At 33.5% G+C, this 23,774-nt stretch overlaps 1 protein-coding gene across 1 annotated transcript in view; it reads right to left on the reverse strand.

Moving 5' to 3' along the window:
• Positions 1-4,240: 4,240 nt before the first annotated feature.
• The window catches only part of LOC129231682 (cysteine protease ATG4D-like), a 36,236-nt gene continuing 16,702 nt past the window's right edge, over positions 4,241-23,774 (reverse strand). Inside the window, exons 6-9 of the mRNA XM_054866045.1 lie at positions 14,389-14,853; positions 8,071-8,147; positions 6,232-6,351; positions 4,241-4,442 (exon numbers count right to left, since the gene is read on the reverse strand). Of these exons, the coding sequence (XP_054722020.1) occupies positions 4,275-4,442; positions 6,232-6,351; positions 8,071-8,147; positions 14,389-14,853 (830 nt within the window). The 3' untranslated portion in view covers positions 4,241-4,274. The remainder of the gene's footprint in view (positions 4,443-6,231; positions 6,352-8,070; positions 8,148-14,388; positions 14,854-23,774) is intronic.

Consider the following 23,774-nt stretch of genomic DNA (forward strand, 5'->3'; position numbering starts at 1 on the left):
TAGCATTGATATTGTTTCTTTTGAAAGTGTTTTTTCCCCCTTTAAGTTGAATATTCTAATTTTTTGATGCAATGTAACCCTTCATCACTATACACTTTTGAATTATTCTGTCAAAGATTGTTTTTAATTGAGTATATTTGAAATAAAATGCACACTTTATGGTCCAAGAAAGGTAGCACATTCATTTAAATACATAATTTGCACTTATATTGTGTTAGAATAAATTTTTTTCCAACAAGTGAAAAGTATTCTATTATTTTGAATTTGGGTTGTATGTTACCATGTTACTGGCATTGAGAAGAGATAAAATGAAGGGAGTAAAGACTTTTATTCATGTAGCAAAGACCCCAAGTCACATGATAGATTTTAAAGCATTGGAAGAAATCAGGTTTCTTATGGTAATTTCACGCAAAACTTGTCAACCATTCGTCGTCGTTGAGTCACCTGACTTGAGGACCTGTCACTTTTTGCTAAGCCAATGATTGGACTTGCTCGCTCCATTTACTAATTCCTGCTCTAAGGTTACTGGTAATGAATTTGACTGTTTCCCACATTTCTCAGGGTAAGTTTTTATACGGATTAAAATAAAAGCGAGGTATTAAAAGATTAGGCTTCTAGTTCAGATTGTTTTACTTATTCATGTATCTAAAATCAGTTGAATATGTCTGGTAATGAGCTTGTTAAATTGACCTACAATTTTGAGGAAAACAGTTCACAAAAAATGCAACAGCAAAATTGTTTAATTAATAATATTTTCAGATGCATTTAAAATATTCATAAGCAACTGTTTTTCTTTAATGTGAAATTTTACAGAAAAACTTCTCTTTCCTTAATTGTATGAATGTATTGAAAATGACCTAGTACAATTTTTGAGACAATTAGTCATGAAAATATTGTTTTAATACATTTTAAAGTATTTATCACAATCTATGCTTTCAAAGTGAAAGATTTTTTTAAAAAAGAGAGAAAAATCTGATTGCAATGAATTTAGAAGTAATATATTTATTTACAATAAATAATACACAAATGTATCACAGATAAATACTTTGTCTTCAGACAAATTTTGCAGTTACAGCATTTTCACCTTCTGTAAGTTTCATATACAATTGACCAAAGCTCTTTTAAACACTAGTTAGGTCCTTTTCAACTTGTAAAAAGGAACATCTATTTACAGAAAATATTTTTAGCGTTAATATTAGTTTTCATTTCCAAATTTGTATTTCACATGCTCCAGTTCTTTCTTTCATTTCTTAAGCAAGTAACACATGAAAATATATCATTTCCTTCAACTTGGTTTTCATTGGAAATTGACCATAATTTCTCAGCTGCTTCTTAAGCACTTAGAAGGAATATTTGATTTTTAAATGGAAAATAAGTAAAGCAAATTCTAATTTTAAAAAGAACATTTTGTATAGTTTGTTTTGACTGAATGGCTGATCATTCAAATGGTTGCATGGTTAAATGTTCTTTATAAGTCCCACGGCATTTAACCAACTAAACCCAAAGACAGCACATACACAATTAAAATATGAGTACGTAAGCTAAAATTGTTTGAAAATTAATAGAAGCATTACATTTTTTACTAAAAAGAACTTTAAAACATGGATAATTATTTTTAAAAAAATACTGACCTCTAAAAGTTAAGGTACAACCTGTTATTTTGTGCTTAATTTGAAAAAGAATCAAAGTGGAAACAACAAATTTAAAGGAAATTGTTTCTTATTAAATCAAACATAGAAAATTAAACAACTTTATTACAAACATAATTTCCAAAAGAAAAAAAAAAGAAAAAGGAGAAAAATCTTTTTTTGGGAAAACAGTTATAGAAAACTGCAAAAAAATTTTCCAATAATGATTTGTTCATCACTAACTGGAATTCCTTGATAGCATCAATTTTCCATGCTGCCAATTAAGTCTGACACCGTATTAGAAAGCAAAAATCAAACAGAGTAACACTTGTTTTAGTTAATGTAGTCCTAAAAATATTCAGTTCGGTTCAGGTTCGGAGATACAGCTGAACATTCCATTCCCTCCAAAACTCAAGATAATCTTTAACAAAAACAGCTTAGTTAAGTTTTATGTTATACATTGCAGCGAAAACTTTACCAATAGCAGTGGCATATAGGCAGACATACGGATCCAGCATCTAGTCCAGGTGAGCTCTCACCAAAGTTTCTCCACTGAACACATCTTAGTCATTGTAATAACCAAGAAGTCAGTAACCTGACAAAACCATGATTCCACCACCTTTGCAACTGTCTTTCGACAAAGCAGAATTTGTTATTGGATTCATTGTTCCCTCCAGATCAGCACATCTAATACTAGCATTTTTCAACCTCTTTTGACCTATGGACTGGCAATTTTTAAAAAAATACTTTGTGAGCCAGAGAAGATTTCTCCATTATATTACAATGAGAGATACATTAAGTTGCCAAGCAGCATCAACCAGTGACAACACAATTTTGATTTATCCAACCATCATTTACCTTGATGAATTGAGTAAACAACTTCTCCGAGACATTTTTGGTCTTCTGGATAGTTTCCACAAAGATGCAGTTCAACAATCAGGTACAAAATTTTCAAACATAGTAACGGATTATCCCCCCACTCTAATTTAAACAACACCCATTTCTTTAGACATAGTAGCTTTAATTTTTTAAGTAAGTTGTGTTCAGAAAAAATCCTTTACTATCATTGATATAACCAATGCATAAAAGCATGGTATACCATACATTTTTGGATTCAGTAAATATTGAATCTTTTTTTTTTATTACCAGTTACATTAAAGATATCTCCACCTTCCAAAAAAAATAAATAAATAAACTTTAATTTGACAGTTGCTTCAATTTTTAAATTTATCAATGAGTTCAGCTCTAGTAACTTTGTTACTGGGTTTGAAAGTGTATTACATCTTCTTTGAGAGCTCATTGGAAAGGGAAAGTTATTGGGGTTTAGTTGGGTTAGTGCCACAATCATTTTAGAATCAGATTGCTTCTAAAATTTTAGAGGGAGGGGGGGGGGCAATGGCCTAGCCCCCTATGTGCTCAAATGATGGACCACCAATTAGAGCATCAAACTTAAATTTTTGGGAGGGCATAAACTCAATTTGTTGAATGGAACTCCAAATTTTGTTAAATGATGATAATTTTGGCAAATGGAAATCCAAATTTTGGTGAATAAAACTCTAAATTGTCGCTGAACGATGATAATTTTGCCGAATAGAGTTTCAGCTTTTGCTGAATGATGTAATTTTTGTCAAAATGTCAGACAAAATTCATGGAGCAAGGAAAATTTTGGGAAGTCACAGTGCCCTCCTGTGTCCTCTTCTGGGCCTGCCTGCCCCCCTCCACATTGAGCTGGATATACCCCTAATACTTCAAAGGGTGCCGCAACTTGAAAAAGGTTGGAACTCCTGAGCTAAATTTTTTTAGTGAGTGAGGGGTGGGGGAGGGGGATTTATCTGTTTTTTATGAATTCTTTGTCAATTTTCAGTAATGTAGTTCCATTGTTCTGAATTTTTCAATCTTGTTGCATTCAAGTAAAAGACAGTATTATTTAAATCTGTATTTTACTTAAGTATGCTATTTGCTAACATAATAATAAAACTTTATTTCATGTAACAAATACAAAATCATGAATTTCATGTAATGTTTTCATTTTGCATAATTAAAAATGCTTTTCTTTATTAATAAAAATAAATTTTACTTATTAATTAAATTTCATAGAATTAAATGCAAGTTTATGAGTTTGATATATTTAACATAAAGGTTTTTAACACAACAATTTAAACTGTCGAAAACTATCACATTTCAAAAACCTGCCAACCCTAACCTGTACACTAGTGTTCAGCTTCACTTTACAATTCTCTCAAAATCCCCTATCAGTAAAATGTACTAGTACAAGTTTCTAAATAGAAGCCCTTTTTGCCGCATCAACTGCTCTTCTTCTCAACCTTATTTTAACCGTTAAATTTAAAAGAATGTATTTTACCAAGCATATTTAAAACATAAAAACAAAATTTTTCGAACATTTGGGGAAGTAATAACTTTATTCTTAATTCAGAAAAATACTCATTACCCTGTTGGATTCTTTTGCACTATTACATAAGGTGGTATCACACAGACAGGTGATAAACAACACAATAAATCATTATATAAATTGTTTTAGGGCATAAGAACCATAAGATATAAATAATTATATATATTGACTGTTTTACCCCACTTTCATACAGCATTTCATTTATCGCTTACTTAAAATTTTAAAATAATAAAAGATTACAATAAAATATAGTCATCATCATCATCTTTAGACGAGTCATTGCTATTTTGGGAAAAAATAAATTTGCCTTGGGACTGTAATGAATTTTCTTCTACCTCGCTTCTTTTACCATCTGCCAGAGCAAAAACAGGATAATCCAAATTTCTTTTCATAGGAGCAGTTATCTAAATTATTGTGAAAATTTAATAAATACAAAAACATTTTATGTTTTAACATGAATGAAACATTTTACATTTCATGCACATAAAATTTATAAACAAATTTATTCAACTTAGTTATAATAATTAAAAAATTGAGCACTATTAAAATCAAAGGGTAAAAAGACAGAACTCAGAAAACCATTAAATTTTCTACACAGCAAGGTTATTCATGCAAGTTTGTCTAGGAACAAAAGGAAAAAAAAAGAGGGGGAAAAGCTAATAAATATTTTATTGATGCAAGGGACCTGCTTCAGTGGTTATAAATGTCTATTTACTGTTCCTAAGCAGCCAATAACTTTTTAGCAACTATTTAGGGTGCATCAAAAAACCTTTTTTTGGAAATTCAAAATTTTAAGTAGATAAAAAATTTTTTTACAGATCCTCAAGAACCACACAAAAATTGTATTCAAATCAAGAAAAAACATTCAAGTACACCACACGAGGCCTGAATTTTTGTAATTTTGGTCCAAGGTCAAAAATCCTTACAACTTGGGAGGAGTGGTTGTGAGGATTTTAGGATTTTGCGGATTTCAAGCCATAAAGAAACTAATTTTAACAAGTATCTTAAAATTAAAGAAATAAAAAAACAATAAAAACTTTAAAATATTTATGAATTGCTTCATGGAACAGATAAAAAATGTATAATAACTCATTCTTTCAGCTGTTACTTAAAAAACTTTAAAATCCAAAAGTAATAGTTGCTCTTGGCATAACTACCACCATAAGGGCACTAAACCCAATGAAGGGCACCAGTTTGAAAATACTTGGTTTTTATTTTTAGTAGTTAAGTCATTTGTTTTCACTTGAAATATCCAAAATCATCCACATTTGGCTTTTACATGCAGAAATGTTTGTATCTTTGGCTTATTTCTGTATTTCTTTAGTGCAACGTTTCACGCAAAATATTAGAGCTTTACGGTAACTTTGCAGCAATCTTTAAGTATCTGCTTTAGGTTTACAATATTTCTTATTATTTTTTTCACTAGTACACAGTATAGAGGGTATTGAGCAAAAATACAAACTTTTTTTTTTTTTTTTTGAACAAATATATTAATTGATTACATCGCTCAGCATGCGTATGATGCATAAAAATAAATCAGCATGCATTATCCCCAAATTATGTGTAAAAACAATTGTTTGGGCAAATAATCGCAATTTGGATTATTACTAAACGAAATAAAATAATACAAATGGAAAACAAATACACATGGTGCGAAAAAAAAAGTGAAAAAAAGTTAAAAATCAATTTTGGACCACCAACGTCCGAAATTTATCCGAATTTCGAACATTGCAGGGTTTTAGGTTGGCAGATTGGTGGCGCTCCAATATATTTTTTAATTAAGGAATTTCTTTTCAGTTGAATAAAAAACTTTGTGGTATATGAGGATCTGTAAAAGCAACTTTTATCAAATTAAAAATTTTGAGTTTGAAAAAAAAAAAAAGGTTTCTTTGATACACCCTGATGCACATGCAAAAATGAAGTATAAAACTTTTAATGTATTAATGACAGCATTTTCTTGTACCATTAAAATTTCAGTTAATTTGAATTTCCTGACATAAATAGAATACAGAAAATGATAAATGCTAGACATTTTAAATTCATTTCTTAACACAATTTTAAGAAATCTTTTGTTAAATCAAACCTTTCAACATTGAAATTACTAAAACTGCAGCAGAAATTTAAATCAGATTGTGGTAAAAAGAGAGGAGTAAGGAGGGGGAAAAGCAAGGATCTTAAGCAACTAGTACATACTTCAGAAAACTTTTCCATGAAAAGCAAAAAATCTTCTTTCTTTGGAAAATAAAAACCAATGGCACAACTAGGATCCATTTCAGTAAATGATATAGTTCTTACGGAGGAAGAATGAAAAGACTAGAAAGAAAAACAATGTATATCACGATATATATATATATACATTGTTTGACATTGAAAGTGTAACACCAAGAAGGCATGGTCAGAAATTTATGCAAATGTCAGGGTAGATGCATGTCATTGAGTTATGCAAATGATGTGAAATGCAAAGCTTTTAACACACGTGAAATAAGATAAAAAAGAAGGAACTTGTACAATGGGCAATATTCGTGCTGTTATTTCTGCCAGACGAATCATCAAAGAAATTTTTGTTTTTGTCTGGAAGGATAGGTGTAAGAGTAGAGAATGCCAGGCCGCCCTCAACAGAGGTTCTTTCAGCAGACAGACGATTTTACGAGGGGTATGGTGATCAGGCTGAGAAGGGCAGGTTGGTCCTTATGTCAAATTGCAGCTGATACCAACATGGATGTGTCCATGGTGTATAGGCTGTGGCGAAGATGGTTGGAGCAACGAAATGTGGCAAGTTTCAGGGTGCAGGTGCAGCCAGAATGACATTAGCAAGCACGCATCAACGCATTCGCTGACAAACAGTGGCAGCCCTGTAAGTTCTGTGTACCTCCATTCTGATGCGTGTGCAAGAAACCCTGGATGTTCCCATGTCGACCAGAACCATTTCCCCTCGATTGGTTGTAAGTGGCCTGCACTCACGCTGTTCCTTCAGAAGACTGCCATTGACCCCACAGCACAGACGTCAATGCTTGGAATGGTGCCGTGCTAGAGGGACTTAGATGATGGAATGTCATGTTCTCAGATGAGTTACACTTCTGTTTTTCCAGTGATAGTCGCCGCATACGAGTGTGTAGTCAAGGTGGAGACAGGTCTAATCTGACAGCAATTGCGGAGCGGCTCACCGCTCGATAATGCAGCATCATGGTTTGGGGTCCTATTGCGTATGATACCACAACACCAGGGGTCATACCACATCAACCACCTACGCATTCAGGGCACTAGGACAACCAAACGATACCTGCAGAATGTGCTGTGGCTAATGGCAATCCCTAACCTTCTGGGGGTGCACGATGCAATTTTTCAGTGGGACAATGCAATCAGTGCTCTCAACTCCCAACATGCTTTATAAGGTGTACATATGCTTCTGAGGTCACCATACTCTCCTGATCTGTCACCAATTGAATGCGTGTGGGATGTGATTGGACACCGTTTGCAAACTCTGACCCTGCCTTGTTCAGAGGACCAAATTTGGCAAATGGTTAACAGGAAATGGAGAGCCATCCTTCAGGACATCATTCACACTCTTTTTGACTCTGTACCTTGAGATGTTTCTTTGTGCATCGTCATTTGCAGCGATCCTACATCCTAATGAGTCGACACAGTTCTCGTTTTATAATCTGAATATTGGTTCAATATAAATATCACTTATTGTTCCTTGCTGTCTCTGTCTTTTTGCCAAATTTCATCCCTTTTGGACTACCCCTTCTTGGTGTTACATTTTCAATGTCGAGCAGTGTATATAAAAACACACACATATGAATATACAAGGGCAAATCAAAAAGTCTTTGCACCTATTTTCTCTACAAGGCTTTCCTGCAGTATTTTCAGGTATGCATCATACTAGAACTTTTTTATATTCATCCCTTTTAGAATTTAATTAGAGACGTTTCCCCAATTCCCTTGGTCTGAAAGTTTTGCATGGGCATAATTTTTTTCCATAACATTTGCAGCAATTTTATTTATTAATATCAGTACAAAAAGAGCATTTACTTTTTCATTGAAATCATCGTTCTCCACATCAATAGCTGGTTGGCATGAATGAGGATCCAAATGAATCAGTCTATCATCTATAATGAAATACATCATGTTATGAATAATATAATAAAAAAAGATTAAAAAAAAAACAATCTGTTTTGAGTAAAATAATAACATTCTGGTTGATCTGCACAATTCAAATAAATATGTTTTAAAAATTGTATTCCAACAAAAAAAAAAAATTTCAAGCCTGCAATATTACCTTGCCACATGTTAGTTAAAAATAAATATATAGTACCAAACCTCGAAACATTATACTTTAGATCTTTTAAAATTTTTTTTTTAAACAACTTGTATTAACTCATTTGAATAACTAATATTTTTCACTGAATTTGTTATACAGGGTCCAGTAGAAATAATGCCTCCATTTACCATTGCAGTATATCTGGCACTAATGGTGTGTTACTGTTGTGGCTATGAGTAGTGAAAGTCTACCATCTTAAAAGCTGCCTAGGAATTTTATTTACATTAACATTTACACTGCCTGTTCTGCAGCCACACTGCAGGTCAAGTGACGAAGCACACTTCCATTTGTCGGGCTGAGACAACAAATGAAATTCTAGTACTGGGCCGAAACAAGAATGACCCCATCACAACCAGCATGCTCCTGTATGATATGCTGTTACTGATTTCAGGATACCAGTACTTTGTTGAAGAAGAGTACAGAACAATAACTAACTTCTGCTCGCTACAGGTACTACAGAACTTCCTGTAGTCAGCAGTGGCGCAGCCACGGGAGGGGTTTTGGGGTTAAAACCCCTCCCAGAGCACAAGCACATTCATTTACTCCATTAAGATCAAGGGAAAAAACAGAGTATTTGAGCTTTTCCAAGCGGAATAGGTTTCAACAAAATATTTTACTGTTTTTAATAATCGGGAAGCAGTCAGAAATTACTTTTCAATTCTTAAATATAAAAGTTGCATTTCATGATAAGCACCCCACGTCCCCCCTGGTATAAGATAGCTAAAATGGTGTCAATAAAGCTCTACAGAATATCATGGTCCCTCAGCACTTAAATCTCTGCACAACTCCTTTTTAGGGACATCTAGTGAGAGGAAGCCTTCCGCACCCGATTTTCTGAGGCTGTTAACCAATTCTCATCGAAACCGTTATTAGCTAGCATTTGACATTCAAAAATACATGCATGTATTTTAGGAGGAGCTTTTAAGTGATCTCGCGAAAAACATGCAAAAAATGAATATAAGATTAAAGTAAAACTAATAATAAATATTCTGTGCTTTTCCCACTTTCTTCGTTTCATAGTGACATCAATACGAATTATTAATTGCTTTTAAGAAGTTACTTAGAATGAATAATTACTAATTTGTAGAAATTCTTTGGTATTGAATAATTACGCACAAGGGCACCCATATGCAAAATTTTAGGGGGGGGGGGCTCAAAAGTTTTCCCCATGGTTTAGCAGAATATTTCCCCCATGGAAACCGATTTTAGTACAGACTAAAGATGTTAAAATTTGACATTTTTTTTATAACTTATTCATTATTGGCTCATATTAGTCATTAATGGCTGGAAAAGAAATTTTTATACATTTTTGCAAAGAAAAAAGCACTAAAAGCAAGGAAGTTCTCATTTCTAAGGGGTGGCTTCAGCCCCCCCTACCCCCCTATATGAGTGCCCTTGATTACACATTGTAAATGAATGGGAAAGAAAGCAATAATTTTTGATTTTGCAAACCCCTCCCAGAAAAATTTTCTGACTGCGGCACTGGTAGTCAGGGTTTAATTTCTACCAAATAAAACTGCAGGAACAGTATTAGATTTACCTATAAGCTAAACAAACTGTAACTTTGGGTGCCTTTTTTTGGGGGGGGGGGTGTAACTCCCAATAAATTGATTTGTTCCAAAAAAAAAAAAGTTTTTGAAAGAACCAATTTTATTTTTAAGTTCTTGAAAATTTGGAAAAATGAAGCAAACACAGAATTTTATTAACATTTTTTTTTATTTAATACTTTTAAAACCTTAAAACTCTGCATTTAATAACTTGTTTTTAATTGTTAGTAAGTTGAAAAGCACTGAAAATATTATGTTAATAAAGAGTGTCTATTTATTGGAAATTTATTTCTTCTCTAACTTAAAATGGATTGCATAGAATTGAAGCAGTTGGATATCTACTTCACTTGACATTTAATACAAATAAAAATATTCATAAAGTTACAGAGGTTCAATAATTAATCAACTATCAATGAGTTTGACTTCAAAACAAGCACTGAAAATAGTAACATAAACAATCAAAAACAGCATCTGTGGGAAGTCTGCAAATCCAAACCAAAGCTGATAGTCCTTGTTTACATTTATTGTTATTGCTTATAAGCAGTCTTCATCCAATATTGCTGGAATTTTAAAATGTTGCTAAACAATAAGTGAAAATATTTTTGAAAAAATCCAGTTCATTTTCTTAAGGGTTATATGTCCCTTAAATGTCAATGGTACAAACAACTTCTTTGAGCAGGTAGCTAAGCACAGATCCAAGAGAAGGGTCAGGATACTCCCCTCTCATAAAGCTACTAAAGATAGCCTGAAACTGCATTTTGGGGACATTAATTCTGAAACATTACAAGGAGAAAGCTGTTACTTCTGTCCAAACTTTATACTTGTGCCCCCTTTATGCTTAGTGTATGTTCCCATTCTTTAAATACAACTCCCTAAAAAACTAGAAGCTTGATCTGCCCTTGCAGGCATCTATATTCATTTATTTCAATATTTGAAAAGTTTTATGATTTCAAAAACAGAAATCTTCTATTAACGTTTACATGGAAACAGGTATAGGGTGTCAAATTGTGCAGATAATCAAAAAAATAAGTTGAAAATAGTTCCAAAAAATTTGAAAGCAATGTTCTTAATGGCTGCACTTTGTGCATGGCAGGCTCCTTACAGTTGAAATGTGGTCTGGACACAGTTTAGTGCCACTTCTCTCCATGCTTCACTCTGAATTTTGTCTCTATATTTGTTACACTGAATAGCCTGTATTGCTGGACAAAACCATATTTCTTCTATCAGTTGCTTCCCAACACTGCACAAACTAAATCAAGATGCCTCAACAAATTGACTCGCGTGAAGAGCAAAAACTCGGCAATATCTTTATCACTCATTCACTCACAGGGAAGAGAATGGTAGTGGCACATGTGCAAGTGCGCCAGGTGAGTTGACTGCCAAATGAAAGTATTCAGGCAGTTCCTTCACATTTGCTACCTAGTTACACTTTCAGATAACCACTTGTTCGAAGAGCTGATTCAACTAAGAGCCTCATGTGAAGAGGCTTTATAGCGAAGTTGAAGGAATTGAATAAAATTTTTATTGCAGATGTAATTTTGTTATAAAAAGTTAAACAATACACAGTAAAAACTAAAAGGGAATTGAAGCTATTACGTTGCAGCCATAGATTCGCTACATACATTGGCGTAAACTAGGAGGGGCATAGGGGGCAAGTGCCCCCCTACTTTTTTTGAGCTATGGGCAAAGTATTATTTTGCCCCCCTAGTTCTTAAGCAAAGGATTTTTTAAAATTATTTGTCAAATGATCTATATATTATTTTTGAATGATAATAAAATGTAATTCGCATATTATCAATGCAATTGTCATGAATTATATGCAAAAGATGTATCCTTGTCTTCAACTACCAATTAGTAATTTCAATCTATAATTAATCTGTTTTTAAAATGCACCAAGGCGGCGCAAATGAAGCCCAGAAGAGGCCCGTGTACCTGATCGCCTAATCCCGAAGTGATGATGAACATCTCCCCCCCCCCTCACAATACATGTAGGCATGTAATCCAAGTTTACTAAATTCAGGTAGTAAACTAGGATTACATGACCAAGAAAAGGAGTGTTTTCGGGAAAAAGGGGAAATGTTGCTGCAAAATTCCGAAGTTTTTCTTAAAGCAAAATTTACTTTTAATCCTTTAATTAGAGCTCACATGAATGAACAACCAATCATGTCATGGACGGGTCAAAATAGAACAGTGATACAACCAGAAAGGAAGCTTAAAGCCCGAGCCCCATAGAATGTTTGAGTTGAATGTTTTTTAAAACTATTCTCTATTATTGATGAGAAGACGTCTTTCGAAAACAAAGTAATTTTTAGAAATTAATAGTAATGTAACGGGAAAATCTTAATTTATTTTAAAAATAAATCTTTGAATAAAAAATATTCAAAAGTAACAGCTTATTGATCAGCAATCACTCCCGCCATCACTCTTTCAGTCCTATTTGTTCTCTCTTTTTTTTCCTAGTTCGTCTAAAAATAAGAAAATTATCAAAATACTGCTCCTCCGAAGAGCCCCCTCCCACACACCGGAAACATTATGGAGCATTTGACATTTTATTTTCAGGTTTCAATTTCAGGAATTTTCCAGGGGAAAGCCCCCAATTACCGAACAACATTGAAAATCGCTTAAAATTACGTTTTTGGAGTTTTAATTTCGAAAAATTACTGGCCCTAATATTACAAAATATGGTCTTACAACCGCGTTTTAAGACTTGAATTTCAGAAAATATTCGGGCCAGGGTCCCTATCCGCCATCCTCCAATACCATAAGCAGTTTAAAAACTTTTAAGTGGAATAGTCCCTGATTATAAAACATTGCTTTAGTTTTTAGCACCATAATTTTAAAAATTTTACCAGGGAAGAGCTTCAGAACCTCCTTCCCATAAAATCTTCAACGTTTGTCTAAAATTGCGTTTTAAACTTCAATGTCGAAAGCAGGGGGAGGAGGAATTGATTTCAACCTATAAAAAAAATCGATCGGGGACAGTCCTTGAGCTCCATCCGTCACTCTAACGTCGATAAAATATCGCCTATAATCGCGTTTTTAAAGCTTCAAGTTCTAGAAATCCCGCTAAGACCCCTGTACCTTTCGTCACCCTAACATCAACGAAGAAAGTCTAAAATTGCGTTTTTGAAGCTAAAAGTTTCAAAAATTTTCCGGGGGAGAACCCCGGACACCCCTTTCCTATAAGTTCTAAATGTTTCTTTTCTTTTTCGATGTGCCCCCTCCTCCCCTCCCTATTTTTCTTCTGGTTGCGTCACTGAAGTAAAATATTACTTTGGTTCAGGGCGTAGGTCACTAATAGCAAGGTGTATACACTGTACAAATTCTTCATTCCTGGGATCCTGGAAAACAACTTCGGAAAGAAAGAAAAATAAATTCCAAAGTACAGAATTCCTTGAACTTTCCAATTAGTCCATGGAATTATTCGAGAATTAAAACCAACACAATTTAGAAAATGATATCCGTACTTTAGGATTGCAAAACTGTTTGGCGCCAGTGATCATGTAAACTATAAATACAACAACAGAAGAGTATCAGCATATTTTTTGGGAAAGAGTGATGCTTCTCCGGATGTATGTGCGCATTACTCTCTGTAGCTCTATTCTGTTTAAACTGAATAACGTACATTGCGTTAAAAGTTATGATTTCTTAAATTCATTAATTTTTTGAAAAAGTAAATTTCTTTTAGAATTTTAGTTGGATGGCAAAATATGAATCAAATAAATTTTCCTTGAAAAAAACGTTTGCCCCCCTACTTTACTTGGCCAAGTTACGCCTCTGGCTACATACAGCTTCATTATAAACAAGGACGACTGTAATACATTAATGTAATTTCAACATTTTTTGGCCTCATAATTAGCATTTAAACATTCCAGCTTATATTACTTATTTATACTGCTTTTTGTGCAATGTAATGACTTTGCACTGTCATGAACATTCCAGTTTTGCATAAGGTAAAGAATTTCACGACCCAAAAATGTCTTCCAAAAGCCACCTTTGAAATGAAAAATCAAATAACAAAGTTTTAACACTATTTTTATCAAGTGTCACAAGTGAGCATAATGACTCACAAACTCGGTTCTTGATGAACCCTGCAAATTCAGAAAACTTGGCAACAGTGTGGCCAGAAGAAAAACATTCTAAGTGAAAAACCTGGCACAGGTGCATTTCTGATAACTCTGCATTAGCACAAGTTTTTTGATCCACATTAGGCTGAGTTTTCGAAGCTCTACTGTACAATATTTTATTTTTTTGACAGAACAGCAGGTCAGGTACTATTTAAATTATGTTAGTTTCAGCATGCAAACTTTTTCTGTTACTGCTACAATTTATCGTTAAATATCATTGGTAAAAAAATAAGATTTATTAGAATGTCCAGGAGAAATTTATGTACATAAGTTTCACATGAAATACTAAAGTCTGTATCACTACGTACTGTTACTTTTATTATTATGTGTAGTAAGTTATAAGTGCAAAACTTACCTTGCCAGCCTATGAAATATAAAGCATGTTTTGGTCTTCCACCGATGATTCCGATACAATGATCATAAGCAAGAAGACTTTTAAGACATGGTATGTAAAATGGATTGATTTTGTCATTTCCAAGGCGAACAGAGACAAATAAAATGAGACTTTTAGAGGTTCTTTGTGAAGTATTGTAGCTAGGCGGACCATAGTCAGAATAAGATGGACATGGATTTTGAAAACTTAAAGGTTCTTGACCTATTTCTAAACTTCCATCTAAAGTATCACCCTGAGGCAAGTTAGCAGCAGGCTCTGGTATTCTTTCAGAGTCGGGTTTTGAGAGTGAATATCTTTCTTTAACAAACAAATTGGTCATTCTTGAGTTCAAATCAGAAATAGTGCTATGATCTCCAACAATGGCTGATACTAAATCTGAATTATCTGATGCATTTTCAAAAAGATCTAACACATCTTGTTTAAAAACTGTAAAAAGAACATACATAACAAATTTATTATTATATGCATTTAAATGCAATCAAATTTTCAGTGTGAAAGAGATAATATTTTAAAAACCAAAAAGGGAAAATGTAGTTCAATTCTAAAGCAAATTTTGAAAATGCATAAGAAAATCATGTGGTGCAAAACATTTTCATATTGATAATTTCATAAGAAAAGGGACAAAATCATTTTAATACACAGTTGCGCCCATTTATAGCAAATCTGTATATAGCAAATTAATGGCTGTAACACAATATCTTCAATTCCCCTTCATGTTTTATTGTGTATTATTTGACTTAATAATGGCTATCGCAAAATTTTTACTTAGACCCTTTGATTTTGCTATAAACGGGTGCAACTGTATCAATTAAATTATTGATTTTTGTGATAAAATGTGTGAATAATTATTCTAAACTGTTGTAGCTGTGCTGGTAAGAGTTTAATTTGCATCAATGATCCTTTTTATCACAGTGGTAATACTGGAAATCTAGCTTAGATGATTTCATTCAAAAGCTATAATTTAAGTCTTTTTTTTTTTTTTTGCTTTCTGAAAACATTAAATTGTCAAACTTTCTAATAAATAGTAATAAACTTTCTAAAAATGAGAAAAACTTCTTTGTAACTGTAGATACTGTTTGCGAAGACTTTCAACAACTAGCATGAGTAGCTAGAGTTATTAAAACAAAGTTATGCTTACAAATGTAAGAAGCTATCAAGCTATCCATTATTGTACAGTAAAATTACGCCAAAAAATGGTCAAACCCAAACATCCAAAAAAAAAAAGGTGAAACCTGTTGCAAATTCATTCTTACCCTTCCAGCAAGAAGGGGTAAAAAGTCCCAGCACTTTGCGCGTCGGGTTTGGGGGGGGGGAACGAGGGACGGACAAAATAATTGTTGATTAAAATAAAAAAAATTTCTATTACTTAAAAAAAAATTCTCAAACCTCGCAGAAACCACTCTATAATAGTAAAATAATAAACTCTCACAGAAAAAAATTCTAATTAACAGGGGTGCACAGGCGGGGGGGGGGGGGGGGGGGGGGGTCCATGGAGCAGCTTTGCGTCATTGGAATTTTTAAGGCAGTTTTTTCAAGGTGTATTTCTTTCTTTTCTGAGGGCTTTTATTGTGGATGGGTACTCCGTCACACTTAAGGGGTGTGCCATCGCTTTTTTTGTGGGGGGGGGGGACCCTGAATTTACATTCTAAAATCAACTATTGCAGTGAAGTTCACGAAAAAAATTTCCTGATTTAAACTTTTCCGAAGTACAAAATGCCACACAATGTATGATAATGTCAGAATGATAATTCTAAAAGATCTAAGCGAGTTCAGTAACCAAATTATTTGTGACTAAAGTTATTAAACTGTTAAGAGCACTGGAAAACAAAATTTCTGTGCAGCAAAAAAAAGTCCAACTTGACCAAAGTTTCCCTACTTCGTCTTGATTAACTTACTTCAACTTTTCTACAATCTTTTGCGATCACCGTAAGGGGGGACAAACCGAAATTGCCAATAGTCAGACGGGCAATGCTGCAATTCTGCACCCTCGAAGTCGGTGGGGGTTCTCATTTGCAAACACCAAGCTACCTCTCTTTTACGCAGCTGGTTATGTGAATTATGCTAAATATGCGGACATATACTTGCAACACTATCTGAAACTTTTGAGTACATTATGCGATAAAAATTTTTTGATCACATCAAACATCAGCTATCCAACGATCTAACGCGGCGACAAATTCAGGTGGTCTAGAACCTGTAGTGATTCAATGATAGAATAAGTCTTGATGAGAGCAATGAGCAATACAACAATAGAATGCTAAATATTTACACCTTGCTGTCTCCCAGTATGGAAATCACAATCCGTTTCTTAAGCCCCCAGAAGTTTCTTTTCTCTCAAGTTGGTAGTGGTATTGCTCGCTGATGATAAGGTGAGTTGCAATGAGAACTTTAACGTTCGGGTAGTAACGTTAAAGGATATTGAAGACAAACAATTTTGTGGCATTTCTTTGTAAAGGAGGTAAGCAGTTATGTCTTTAGCTTCTGTTATGAGAGTAGTTACTATCTGTAAAGATGTGTAAGCCCAAACCATCTTTTACACCGAATGGTATGAACAGTAAAGATGGAATAACAAATTGCTAAAAACTTCTGGTACGAGTTATGCGCTCATCCTCCATCAGTATTCAATGAATCTGGTTTCAGAAGGAAAGAAATCCTGTATCGTTAAAGTGCTATTATTTGAAGCAAAAGGTTCATCCACCATCATAGAACGAACAGCTGGAGTCATATATGAGGCCGTGAGATGCAAAGGGATGTAAGTGGACATTTTCAAGTTTTGAATAAAACGCGTTTAAAGATAAGATCCTAGGTAGGCTTTCATTGATTTTCTTTTCTAAATCATGCTGTATAGAAGCAACTACCAGGTCTACTAGTACCATCTCTTGCCTCAAGATAGAGGAGAGGTTCACCAACCATTTGTACTGGTTATCTCCAAATTTTTGGTTTTGCCACTTACATCCCTTTGCTTCTCACTGCCTCAACTTAGTCTTCAACCATGTTGTGAATAACCTATATAATAATGCCTCAAAAACTAAGGCCTGTGGAACACTACTTGTAACCATAAATTCAAGTATGATCCTCTCTATTAGAATATAAAAAATAAATAAAATTTCCATTGGAAAAATTCAAAAATTGTGAAACTTACATTACAATCTATTACCTACGCAAGGCAAGATTTAGACGTAACGGGGCCCTAAGCTATTAGGGGGGGGGGGCTAAGCTATTCGGGGGGGGGGGGCCTCTTTTGTAGTTTGATTAACATTTCTCTTGGTGGTAAAGAGCCCTTTTTTTATTTTTTTTCCCCTTAGTTATGTTTTGTCTCTTTCTTCTGATACATACAGCAAAACTTTTACTTTTTTGATCATGTTTTAATGTGTTTTCCCCGATGTCCTCTTTTTGGGTTGACCTTAAGAGGGAGAATGGTATCAAGAGACCCAGGACTCCTTTAAGTAGAGGTTAGAATATCCCTAATTATAGGGGGTTTAAAGGTTTCTCCCCCAGAGGAAATTTAAAAAAAAAGATATCAAATTCTGCATTTTGAAGCCTTATATGATGTATTTGGAACAACAAAAATATCAGGACAGAAATAGGCAAACAAAACATTTTAAAAGTTATATACTCTATCGCAAATTAAGGTAATACACAGTAAAAATTGTTTTTGATTCAACAAATCAATGAAAGAAGTTTACAGAGAGAAAGAGCGCGGGAAGAGAAAAGACAATGCATTGTTACTTGCTCACATTTGACTTTCGGTGCAATTAGTTTTTTATTGCCCTTCCAACCCACCGACAAATACAACAATGAATTAAATATAAAATGATCAATAGTAAAAATTGTGTATAAATTTAGAAAAAAAGTAATAAGAGAGTAACTATCGCGTTTCCACGTTATGATGAAATGAATGAAAGAGGGCTCAACCGAACCAAGCACTGTGACCAAAGGTCTATTGTACTAGTTCCCAAACGAGTCTTTAAACAGACCAGTAGCTGAGGCAGAATTCAACAAACACCTAATAGGAATATCATGAATCACGCATGGTTCAAGCAAATAATGACCAAGGTGTTCAAACCTATAGGCAGAAAACACTTCACAATCACACAGGGTGTGAGTAATCGTTTCCTCCCTAAAGAGGTAACCTCTGCAAATTGAATCATTACTAACACCCATTATAGCAAGGTGCCGCTTGAAGGTGTAAAGTCCAGTAAGAAGACTAAAAGCCTTCCCAATACTAATTTTGTTAAGAAGCCTATTGCATTTCTGGCATGTGATCCTCAGAGAGAATCAGGTCTGTCCTCCTTAGAAAGACAAACTGAATAAGTTCAATGTCATCGTGAGATAACTTCTCCAACGGGAAGGTTTCTTTCACAACAGCCATCTTAAACGTACGCACTGCTTGAGCGGTTTACCAGTGGGTTCGGGGGGCATATAAGCTACCTTTACTCCTAATCGGTCATAGGAAAATTTCAGGCCCTCTCATTGGCTTATTCGAGTGTCAATCAAAGCTTCAAAGACGCCATTGTAATGTTGCTAGTCGTCTTTCGCATTGTGTTTATTGTTTGTAATCTGCTAAATACGAATAAGTATTTGCAAATGATATCTTTAATTGAATGTTGCTGGCAAAAACAGCATTATTATTTCCAATCAATTTCATTCTTTGCACAACAAATGAAAGCTGCCTTTGAGTTACTATGCTTTGAAATAAAAATAGGTGGCGCCATCTTTGGGCAAAAAATGCATGTTTTACACCATTGTTTTGATTTAAATTGAAGTTATTTTAAAAATAATTCTCATGGTAAATTTTTTTGTAGATGGAAAAGAGCGAATTCTGCAATTTTTCATATTCTTAATGATATTTAATGCAATTTAAACAGCTCTTCTTAAAGAAATGATTACCATTTAACTTAATAATAAATACTGGGTCATTCCATACGAAATAAGCAAAATTTGCAAAAAAGTGGTGGCCGCATGGTAACAGATTTTTATGAAATTTGGTATACAGGTTCTTTTATGCCTATATAAAAATATCTAAAATATTTTTGCTCAAAATTTTTTATTTGAATAGTTACATGCGATTGAAAATTGGTCAAATTGAACAGCATTCTCATAAATGCTAAATGTTGCAATTTTGAAGGCTTGTATCTTATTAACTATTTAATGAAAACATAAAAGTTATATTTTGTTACAATCTATGGAGTAGGGTAATTAATCTGATATCAGTAAAATTTTCAAAGTTATTATACTTAACTTTTAACCGAGTTTCAAAAACTGAAAATATTTCAATTTTCTCATAATTAAGCATTTAATATTTTAATCTCAATCTTTAAGAAATGCATTAGCTTTGATGAAATTAATACCCAATAATGTGCTAAAGTATCATAAAAGAAATACCTTACTTTTGAAGTTGTATTTTAACTCCTTTGTCTTCAAAATCAGTTTTAAACTTAGTGCCATTTTGTAAAATGATGATTTTCCCCGTCACATGCACACAAAAATTCAAATGAGGGAATATTCAGACAACTTCAAAATTTTACAAGAATATAGAGCTGTGTTTCTACTATTTGCTTGAAGAAACTCGAAATTGGTTTTTGATTTCCAAACGTAAAATAAAATTCAGAAAAATAGCAATTTCTTTGTGTTTTATGGGTCCATCCATTTAGGTTTGATGGATTTGTGCGCTCAACCATTTTCAATTTTTTTGAAATTCATATCCCTAAAAGCTGGATATGAAAAATGTTTAAAACCACTTTTATTTTTTCTCTCAACTGGACCTTTGATTTTTTAGAGGTCATCAAAAGTGATTTGTTGTAGTCAAAAATGGTACTTTTAGATCTTTGCATTTTGGCCAAAATATATTTGAATTACATTTATGACTATTACTTTAATGCTTTGATGTTAAAGTGCACAAATTGATAGTCTTACATGCTGAGTTACGTAGCTGTAAACTAATAATTAAAATAACGGCAACAGGTTAAAGTTCAAAGCCAAATGTAAAAATTTTACTCATTTCAAAGGGGGATAACTCACGTAGGGGACGGAAACACAAAATGAAATACGGCAAGAACTAATCACTGGAACCATGCTAAAAAGAATATGTAACTGTTGCTGTGTGTTTGTGCACCCTTCATAGATTACAGTCCCTCAAAAATCGGAAAAATGACAAAAATGACATTTTTAGACCCCTGTAAACCAAAAGGGGCTGGAATTTAAAATAAAATTTCGGGGCCAATTGAATATTCCATTCAAGTACTATGCATGTTATACATATTGTTTTTTGTATTTGGTTTGTAAAAAAGATACAGGTCTTTGAAATTGAGCAATTTTGCTAGTCAATTCACACACGAAAACAGAAATAAAAAGTGTGAAAACTTCATTGCACCTTCTTAAATTACGTATATTGTGCCCTTTATAATACATTAAGCGCCCATGTCGTGTGATTATGCGGCATGTAAAAGATCCCTAGGGTATTCGTTTGGCTTAGAATTCCCTAGGCAAAATTAAAGTCCTAATGCAATTTCGCATCAAAGAGAGCCCAGGTGCCTCCCCCTGGTGGAAACTGGGCATCAAAAAAACTACTGTGTCATTCATCAGCGCCTTAATGGTGACACATGAAAGACTAATGCGTTGTAGGGGAGCACACTAGGTCTGGTTATGGTCCAGATGCCTCTTCAGGTGGGACTCTTATACACCCCCATTGGAAAAAAAGATGATTTTAATCAACATTTTAATTTTTAAGAAATATTTAAAGCAGATGTTAAATTTACGGCCTGTAGTAGCTCTAATACACGCATCGCAACAAAGGCACAGCGGCTGATGAAAGTTTTTCAAAAGTCTCATTGTTGCAACAGAGAGTGCTTTGTGATTGTGACGCATGTATTACAGCAGCCGGCCATAAATTTCATCAATCACTTTAACACTTTCATAAGACCCAAAATGTTGTGTAAAATAGTCTTTGTGTAATAAATTTGTGACCTGTTTTGCATCCCTCAAGTTCTGACTTTGAGTGTATGTAGCACGTCAGCGTTGTGTTTGTGACCATGTTTCTTATGATTCGTGCTTATTCTACTCCCCTCTTACATCTTTTAAGAATTTTCCCAAGAGTTTAAACTCACCCTGTATACATGTATATCATATGCTTGCGTGTAAGTGTCTACTCGAGCTTTGAGTATGTACACGTATATACGTGTCTACCTGAGTATATAAGTGTTTGTATATATACGAGTATAAGCGGGTATATACGTGCATAGTCGAATGTATATCTTTATAGACAAAAAATACTTGCAGATATCCATATACTATGTGTTTATAGGTACATTTATGTGAATATGTACATATAAGTGCCTACACGAGTATATGCGTATGCATACGCATACACTGGTATATTTAATCATGTTTACTGTAAAAATAATACATATTAAGTGAAATTGATATTTCATTTATGTCTGCTTCATACTTAAAGATTAAGTGACGTTAGAAGGACAATATCTGTTTAAGCCTAATATTATGACCACTTTACCCCATCTTACTTAAATTGTTCTAAAACATTAACCAAAATAGATTCAGCTAACTACTAATGAGTAAGAGTTCTTGAGACATGTAGGAAGCTTCCTGTGCAGTCAACCTGTTCATAATTCTAACAAACAAAATTTTCCAAGAAAGTTAAAAGAGGTGCTTAGATTTTGAAACTTTTCATATCCACACAAATTATTTTATTTTACCAAATAACATTTTGCCAGTTGTAAAATTTTGTATTCAAAATGTAGTTTCTAACTGCCCTATCATAAAATAAAATTTTCACATTCATTCGAACATTTATTTCCAAGCTATAGCCATTTATTTGACGTATGACCCCTTTACCTCATTGACCACTTTACCCCACCAAACCCTATAGCATCAAGTATGTTTGGAAAACTGTACAAAAAAAAAAAAAAAAATCCAGAGCCAGTATCAATACAATTATATTTTGCATGAAGTCATAGCAATGTAAAGAGTCACAAATATGAGAGAAAATGAATTTCTGTAGCCATGGTCACTTATATGAATGATATTTGTTTAGGACAATTTTAACTCAACTAAGCAAAATTCTGTGTGCATGTTTTTCTTTTTTCTTTTTTTTTTTAACATGGAATCCTACATACAATTTCAGAGAACTTGATTAAATTTTTGGTCAAACAAGATATTATTAGAAGTAGACTGCACACTCAAACTATCCATTCTCTGATTATTTGAAGAATTTAATCTCAAAACAGTATGAATAAGCAATTACAAAATTCAGATTTTTAACTTACGGGCTTCGAAAAATGCATCTCTCATTGTTTGCTAAAACTAGGTAATAATTAAATTGAGCATTCTTTTTTCGATGTCAAAAATTTACATTTAGTCCTCAGAATTGGTGCCTAATTGTTTCAATGCTAACACTAACGATGAAAAGTCCCGTTGAGTCCATGTTTCACTGGTTTTGTTGGACATATCATGAGACAATCATTACGAAAAGTGAGCAACACTCTGTTTCCCCTTCGTTTCACTATTTACATGGGGAAAAAACTGCTAAACAAAGGCAAGGAAATAAAGACTGCACTAAGGCATCACATTTGTGGGAGAGAGAGAGAAATGGTCAGTCTCATATGCTTGATTCATTTAAGCGGCATGTTTGATTCAAATATTCTGCAATTTTTTAATGTTAAAACTGGATTTCGTTTTGTTTTTGAGGAATTGATTCATTAAAATAGGCTGATTCAATTACCCATCGATCATTTTAATGGCATTATCCATAACTTAGTTAGTGTGTGTATATATATATATATATGTACATACATGTATAAAGGGTGAATTTGACCTAATCTGCCAAACGAAAGGGGGTGTTAGAAGAGCTCAAGTGGAGCATAGAACCATCCATTATCCTCTGCAATTTGTAACCGTAATTGAACAGATAGAAAAAAATGAGCCAAAAACAAATTTCTGAGATGAACACTCATTTCTGACATTTTTGGAAAATCTACACACAAAATAAATACTTATTTGAAAAAACAGACAAATCCTATAAAACAACGCATTTTTCATCAAGATAGTTACATTTTTCAGCGAGCTACAAGCTTTGAAACATTTCAAGTACTCAAAGTTGAATTGGTACCAAAAGCTTTCAAAATCTTTACAGCAGTATACTTAAAGTTAACATGTTATGCTATTAAAATTACAAAGTAAACTCATTAAAAAAAAATTGAAAACAAGTTAAAAGTTGCAAGTAAAGCCATCTATATTTTGTATGTTTCATAAAAACAATCAAATAGAAGTTTAGTACATACGCCAGCATTAAAGATGTAAGAGTGCACAGTACATGGGAGAAAGAAAAAAAA

This window comes from Uloborus diversus, chromosome 10 (assembly GCF_026930045.1).
Source record: "Uloborus diversus isolate 005 chromosome 10, Udiv.v.3.1, whole genome shotgun sequence".
NCBI lineage: Eukaryota > Metazoa > Arthropoda > Arachnida > Araneae > Uloboridae > Uloborus > Uloborus diversus.